Source organism: Rhagoletis zephyria, unplaced genomic scaffold, assembly GCF_001687245.7.
Source record: "Rhagoletis zephyria isolate East Lansing unplaced genomic scaffold, Rhagoletis_zephyria_1.1 Rzeph_scaffold_00295, whole genome shotgun sequence".
NCBI classification, from domain to species: domain Eukaryota; kingdom Metazoa; phylum Arthropoda; class Insecta; order Diptera; family Tephritidae; genus Rhagoletis; species Rhagoletis zephyria.
This window is the reverse complement of record NW_016157379.1, coordinates 90,175-97,514: the sequence shown is the minus strand read 5'-3', so window position 1 is coordinate 97,514 and position 7,340 is coordinate 90,175. Positions and strand designations below refer to the sequence as shown.

General features: G+C 43.7%; 1 protein-coding gene across 4 annotated transcripts in view; it reads left to right on the top strand.

Annotated features, from left to right (window-relative positions):
• PAN2 (PAN2-PAN3 deadenylation complex catalytic subunit PAN2) overlaps positions 1–7,340 on the top strand; it is a 25,623-nt gene continuing 18,283 nt past the window's right edge. For 2 of the 4 annotated variants that reach the window (XM_017610254.1, XM_017610252.1), the window contains exons 1-13: positions 1–265; positions 370–560; positions 632–922; positions 992–2,020; positions 2,155–2,269; positions 2,347–2,468; positions 2,530–2,626; positions 3,116–3,202; positions 3,264–3,367; positions 3,456–3,629; positions 3,690–3,880; positions 3,938–4,091; positions 4,153–4,252. In XM_017610254.1, the coding sequence (XP_017465743.1) occupies positions 220–265; positions 370–560; positions 632–922; positions 992–2,020; positions 2,155–2,269; positions 2,347–2,468; positions 2,530–2,626; positions 3,116–3,202; positions 3,264–3,367; positions 3,456–3,629; positions 3,690–3,880; positions 3,938–4,091; positions 4,153–4,252 (2,701 nt within the window). In that variant the 5' untranslated portion in view covers positions 1–219. The remainder of the gene's footprint in view (positions 266–369; positions 561–631; positions 923–991; positions 2,021–2,154; positions 2,270–2,346; positions 2,469–2,529; positions 2,627–3,115; positions 3,203–3,263; positions 3,368–3,455; positions 3,630–3,689; positions 3,881–3,937; positions 4,092–4,152; positions 4,253–7,340) is intronic. The other 2 variants (XM_017610253.1, XM_017610255.1) reach the window with 2 other exon arrangements.

The window sequence follows — 7,340 nt, the reverse complement described above, 5'->3', positions numbered from 1 at the left end:
TTTTCTTCTTCTTCAGAAGGGAGCCGAAAACAGAAATGATAAAAAGTCATCAGAGAAATCGGAGAAAATTTGTTGAGAAATTTTGTATTTTTACGAATTCATTTTAAATTTAGGAAGTTTTAACAATAAATACCACGATTTCCTCACAAAAAACGTGTAAAGTTAGCAGTTGGCATATAGCTAGTATTAAACAGTGTTTGTGGGTGGGTTCAGAAATTTATGGATTATGTTTATTGTGGCACCGAACCGCCAGAGGACATTTTAAGTAAGTGGAAAAAGGTGCCATTAGATTGAAGTTGAAGAAAATCACACCTTTTTTTATTTAATTATGGTTTGTTAATTCCTTTTTTCCCTTTTGCTTTCGTACAGATGTCTACGATGGCGGCGGCCAACGCAGCACTGGCCACTTTTCGCCAAATTTCAACGGCTTCAATATTAGCTCCGGGGACCCAGGCTACATGGAACTGGTGCCCATTCTGGCAGATGGCGGCGAAAACTTTGGTGTATCGGCACTCGCATTTGATGATTATGAGGAGTTGCTCTGGATGGGTAATCAGGGAGTAAGCGAAAAAATATTACCGAGAATAACTTTGATTAAAGTTGTATTAACTGGTTATTGTGTCTCTGGTAGGGCCACGTCACTTCGTATTACAGCAGCACATTACAAAAGTACACCTCTTTCCAAGTGCATGCCAGCGATATCGTTCGTCAGATCATAACCATTGACGCTGGCATTTTGGTGCTGACGCAAACGTCATTGAGACATCAGATACGTCGTGGCATACCGAAGTTTACACATCGCTCGAAGAGCATGACTGAAATGGTGTGTATGCAACAGCTGACACCAAATCGTTTGGTCATGGCAGGTCTGCAAGATGAAATGATCGAGTTTGATCTCCGTACACTGAAAGAAACGAAAGTGGTAAGTACGCTTAAACATTTATGTATACTGTATAGTAGCTGCAATTTATATATATTTTGTGATCTGCAGGAAAATATTGGATCAACAGGCTGTACAGTGCTTCGCAAAAATTCACGCTTCCTATTCGCCGGGGACCCGTTTGGCATGGTGACATTGCGCGATTTGAATTCGCTACATGTAGAGCACACTATCAAGACTCACACTGGTAGTTTATCCGATTTCGATGTACAGGGAAACTATCTCATCTCATGTGGATATAGCGGCCGACAAGGCACACTGGCCGTCGATCGTTTCCTCATGGTTTATGATCTACGCATGCTGCGTTCGATATCACCCATACAAGTGCTAATCGATCCACAGCTTTTAAAGTTTCTACCATCGCAGACTTCACGGTTAGCTGTAGTTTCTAGCTACGGACAAGTACAATTAGTCGACACTGTTGAATTGAGCGAACCACGAGTATCTATGTACCAAATCAATACGACCGGCAGTCAGTGTCTGAGTTTCGATGTGTGTTCCTCATCACAGGCAATGGCTTTTGGTGCTCAATCAGGTCATATTAGCGTAATCGCCGCCGTCAATACACCACAGCCCCAATTTAATGCCTTCTCGCGAAATACGGAATTTGCTGATCCAGTGCCGCAGTTGCCTTTTGTGCCTATTACAGACACCTCATTTCCGCTATCATCGGTTGCCTTACCACACTTGGTGACTGGTAACCGATGGTTTTCCGATTGGCCACCCGAGCTGCTACGCTATCAATATCGGCGACCAAAACACATTGAAGCAGATGTTATTAACAATATGAAGATGCAAGGGCCCATTGGCTATTCGCCGAACCCGCGTACAGCACGTCGCAATCAAATACCATATGTACTTGAAACGCCGAATAACATGACCACTAACAGTAATGGCTTGCCGAGCACGGTTAAAACGGCGGAAAGTGGCGTAAAAATCATACCAAGGCGTTATCGTAAAGTGGAATTGAAGTATTCGAAATTGGGTACCCAAGACTTTGACTTTGAGCTACACAATCAGACGTGTTTCGCCGGACTGGAAGCAACATTACCCAACTCCTATTGCAATTCCATGTTGCAGGTAAAAATATTTGGCCTCACTTTTCTTTTTGTAAGAGTTCAAAATTAGTTCCTCTAATGTGGTGTTGAAATTGAAAAATTGAATGTTAATGATAGTGTTTCAAAAAATTCTTGCATTCCTTAAATTTTTTTCAGATATTATATTTTATTGAGCCCCTGCGTCTAAAACTGATTGAACATTCTTGCAAAAAGGAGTTTTGTTTGTCCTGTGAACTCGGTTTCCTCTTCAATATGTTGGATAAAAGCTCAGGTGCGCAACGATATGTACATTTGATTTTGTCGCAATAAAAATTTATTTTAAATAAATTTTATTCCTTTTAAACACAGCTGCAACACCATGTCAAGCCAGCAATTTTCTACGTTCATTTCGTACGGTGCCTGAAGCATCGGCACTGGGTCTTATACTGTCCGATCGTTCGTCCAATGTTAATTTAATAAATCTTATACAGGTAAGCTAATTTAAAATTTTTTTTTAAATTACTTAGAATAATACTTGGCCTGTTTCTGCAGAATTGGAATCGTTTTATTCTACATCAGATGCATTATGAAATGGTAGACTCAGATAAAAAAAGTCGCTTGAATAGCGCAACAAGCACAAGCAGTTCCGGTATTTATAATTTATTTACAACACAACTTTTTATTTTTATAGCTTTGCGATGCATACTTGTTCATATTTTTATGGAAGTATAAACGATTAGTTAAGAAAAACATATCTTCGCATCAAGAAACAAGAATGCAAAAAGTCTTATTACTTTGTTTTCAAACACTATATTTTAATTCCTACATAATTTGTATGTGCCTGTAACTTCTTCACTAAACTTATCACGTACCACTTAATGTTTTCGGTCAAGAATTTTTATATAGGGAATCACTATATGGATTTTGACGGATCAAAGAATTCGAATTTCGTTTGAAAAACTGATTATGCATCACATTTGCATCTACTTATAAAATTGTTGTTTTCTTCTCAAAACTATGGGGCCAGTAAGCGTTGAAGCCTACAAAATGAATCTCAATATTTGTGTATACTATTTTTATATATGTTATATAATTTAAATAAAAATATATCTTATCTTGGCAAATAAAAATCATCTAGAAGAAAACTCGACTAGCATCGAAAAACCTGCTGTGGACCTAAGCAGTAAATCGGGCGAAATATTTCAAACCATCGATATGAAAAGCGGTAAGTTGATACCCTGTCTTAATTAAACTAATTTCGTGAGTAAAATACAAATATTTCACAGACGATGATCGCGAACGAAGTAAAATTAATGAAGAATCGGAAATCAGTCGTCTATTCGGTACCAAGCAAGATTGCATAAACCGCTGTTTGAAATGCAACAACGAGGTAGTTGTTACAAAACATATTGAGTGACATTTTATATAATTTAACCGTGTTTGGTATAACTGAATCGCTTTTATTTTTATTTTTGTAGAAAACTAAACAAAACATACTATTGGCCTGTAATCTTAGTTATCCATTGCATGTCAAAGAAATTGAACAATTCAATTTTGGTTCCATTCTTAAAGGCTCTCTAAGCACGGAAAAGCACATACAAGCCTTTTGCGAACATTGCAAGAAATTCTCACCTACCAAGCAAAGTGTTAAGGTTATTTAATTATATTTATCATATAAAGTACAAGTAAAAGAGAACTTCCTCTTTTTTAAGGTCACTTGTCTTCCACAAATACTGGCAATCAATTGCGGTTTGAGCAATGAAAAAGATTTGGGATTCCTGCGAAGACAATTGAATCGTAATTTACACACACCATCAGAGAGTCCAGCATTGAATACAAATAAGCCCTGTCGTTATGGCATAAATTGCTCTCGCAGCGATTGTCATTTTGTGCATCCCGATAGGTAAGTGTGCTTTAGTTTTCGGCTATTCCTATTATTCTCACTACAAATTTAAAATAGGAAATCTCCAACTTCCAGCACTACAAGAACTCAAACTAATACCTCACCAAATGGTCGCCAGAACTCCTGGTTTCCTTTAAGCTTTTCGATATCTATTGGTGAACAGGGCGAGCTGAGTGTGCAAACTGAGCTTAGTAATACAAAAACCGAAGAGGTAATAAGAAATGTTGGTAATAATGAAGATTTCACAACGGGTTTGTTATTTCTATTTACAGCACAATTCCACAGAGAATAAGGAAAATCGAAGAAGCGGCAATGAGACAAGCGTTGCAGGCGGCGAAAGCACAGGCCTCGATAAAAAACAAAGAGCTAATTGTAAGTACAATAGTTTATTATGCTGTTCAGGACACTGACTATGGCACAAAACCGAAACCGATTTATCTCCAATTTAAACTTGACAAGGAATGTGTAACCACGGTATAGCGATGGCATGTACAAATCCATCCATAATGGAGTTACTCCAGGTTACTTTGCTGCAGAGCGCTATTTTGAATGTCCTCTCGAAAACAATGGCATGGTTCATATAACCTTTGGGGAAGGGCTAATGGGAGCTGGGATTCTAGCCTCTTCATGCTCGTGGATGATAAGACTTGTCCTCTTCCAAAACCGTCGGACATGTGCGCATCGTTCCCGAAATACGTACAAAGGCTAGACGTTGAAGTTTTTTCACTTTCTCACCGTGATTAAATGAGTTCTCAAAACCCGGGGGTGGTCATATGTAATTTCTATTGTCGTATCAGGATCTTTGGGCTGCACACCAAGGCTTGCCTGGTAAACGCCTACACACCATTAATGCCCTTGTTGTTGTTGTTGTTGTTGTTGTTGTAGCGGCTACAACAACCCCGCCCAGATCGGTTAATATCTCAGTCGTCGTCAAACTCCACTAACGGAAGCCCTAAGAAGCATGCAGCCTCAATCGGATCGGTCCACAGGGACAAAGGCGTTAGTGTTTTCGGGTTTTCCGGGCATACGAAGAGATGTTTCGAGTCATGGGGTGTCTCTCCGCATGTGGGACACTCATTTGGCACATCTGCGTCTAATCTGCTGCAGTAGCCAAAGCGAAGTTGGGTTGTTGTGGTTCTAGTCTCCCGAGGCAAATGAAGAACCGTCACGTCGATGTCCAGTGGTTGTGCTCCTAGAACGGCATTCACAGGTCTGGAGTCTACATAACCCTGTGAACGCCGCTCAGAGCTTGTCGATAAGCTGACAGGTCCCCTGTTGTTGTTGTTGTTGCTGTAGCGGCTACAACAACCCCGCCTCTATGGGGTCGGTCCACAGGGACGACGCCGTTAGGGTTCCGGGCATGCGAAGAGATGTTTCGAGTCGTGAGGGGTCTCTCCGCATGCCGGACACCGTTCGGCACATCCGCATTTAGCCTACTCAGGTAGGAGTTTAGCCTGCTGCAGTATCCTGAGCGAAGTTGGGCTATTGTTGTTCTGGGGTCCCGAGGCAGATGGAGCTCCGTCGCGTCAATGTCCGGTGTTTGTGTGCCTAGAACGGCATTCAGAGGTCTTGATTCTACATAACTCGAGACTACGACCCTGTGAATGCCGTTCAGGGCCTGTCTGTAAGCTGACGGGTCCAGAGGCTGCTTAATGAACCTCTGGACTTCGTCCGTGAGTTCATATAGATGCCTCCTGACGTGCCTCGGCGAGGGCTCCTCTGCAAGCAGCTGTCTATTTGGGTGGCCACATCTGTGGCTCCCAACCAGAAACTGCTTGCAGAGCATCGTGTTGTGCTCCCTAATTGGGAGCATTTTCGCCTCATCGTGGAGGTGGTGTTCTGGTGACATCAGGAGGCATCCGGTCGCTGTCCTAAGTGCTGGGTTTTGTGCCGTCTGTAGCTTCATCCACTGCGTCCTACTAGTCCCGGCGACCACACTGGTAGTTTAAAACCGGCCGGCCTATTGCCTTGTATGTTGCCAGCAAGGTTTATTTGTCTTTGCCCCAAGTACTGCCGGCTAGCGACTTGAGGACCTTGTTGCGGCTCTGTACTTTATTGACAATAGCGGTTGCGTGCGCAGAGAAGGAGAGCAGGCTGTCGAATGTTACTCCGAGTATTTTGGGGTTATTCACCGTCGGAATTGGTGTGTCATCGACGTGAATCCCCAGCGGTAGCCTGACCTCCTTCGTCCAGGTTGTGAACAGGGTCGCGGAGGATTTCGTAGGGGAGAGGGCTAGACACTTTGCAGTGAAGAAGCGAGAAAGTTCAGAGAGATACCCGTTCACTTTCGAACACAGGTCATCAATTCCATTCCCAGACGCAAATCGAGCAATCGTCGGCGGATCGAGACAATGGTAGTTGAGAGAGCTTTGAAATGTAAAAGTTAAACAATAGCGGGGAAAGGACACCACCCTCTGGAACCCCCTGTTTTATTTTTCTAAGTTTGCTCGATCTGTCTCTAAGCATTACCGACGAATGTCGACCACTCAGATAATTTGCCGACCACCGTTTGAGCCTCTGTGGGAGAGAGGAGGCCTCTATATCTTCTAGTAGCGTGGAATGGCAGACGGTGTCAAACGCCTTTGACAAGTCCAACGCTACTAGAATCGTTCTCTCACAGGGACGGTTACGGTTAAGGCCACGAGTTATCTGAGTGTTTATGGCGTTAAGTGCTGTTGTTGTACTGTGCACTTTACGGAAACCATGCTGATGCTTCGCTGGGGTCAGGTGGTTTGTGAAGTACGGGAGTAGCAAGGCCTCGAGTGTCTTCGCTACCGGGGAAAGGAGTGTAATCGGACGATACGAATCTCCTTTGTTGGCAGGTTTCCCCGGTTTGAGCAGTGGGACCACTCTCCCCACCTTCCAGATGTCTGGGATGATGAGAGTGGCCATTGACAAATTGAGGACCTCCGTTAGGTACGCTACCCCCGCAGGACCCAAATTTTTCAGCATCAGCATGCATATTCCGTCGGGACCCATGGCTTTGGAGGCTTTCGCCTTCCCGATGGCCACCTGAACTTCACCGCAAGTGAAAGCAAGGGGGGCACAGGTTGTTGGCAGTTTGTGCAGCCTTCTGGTCACTCGACGCTTGGCTTTGTCCACCGGAGGATGCAGTATGAACTGCCGGCTAAAATAGCTCGCGCATCGCTCCGGGTCCGACGAAGCATGGTCGCCGAAGGAAATTTCGACTCTGTCGTCGTGCTTCGTCGGATTGGACAGTGACCTCACGGTTGACCAAAGCTTACTCACACCAGAGGTGAAGTTACAGGTCTTCAGATGCTCTTCCCATTTCTTCCGCTTATGTACGTTTACTAGCTGCCGAATCTCCGCGTTGAGATCCGCTTTAGCAGGGAAATTTGGACGTGGGTCGGTGATACATCCTGCCGGTACGAAGCGAGCTGCAGCAGCGGTGACAGCCCTGCGGAACTTACGTTCACCAAGGTGGACGTCGGTTGGTGTG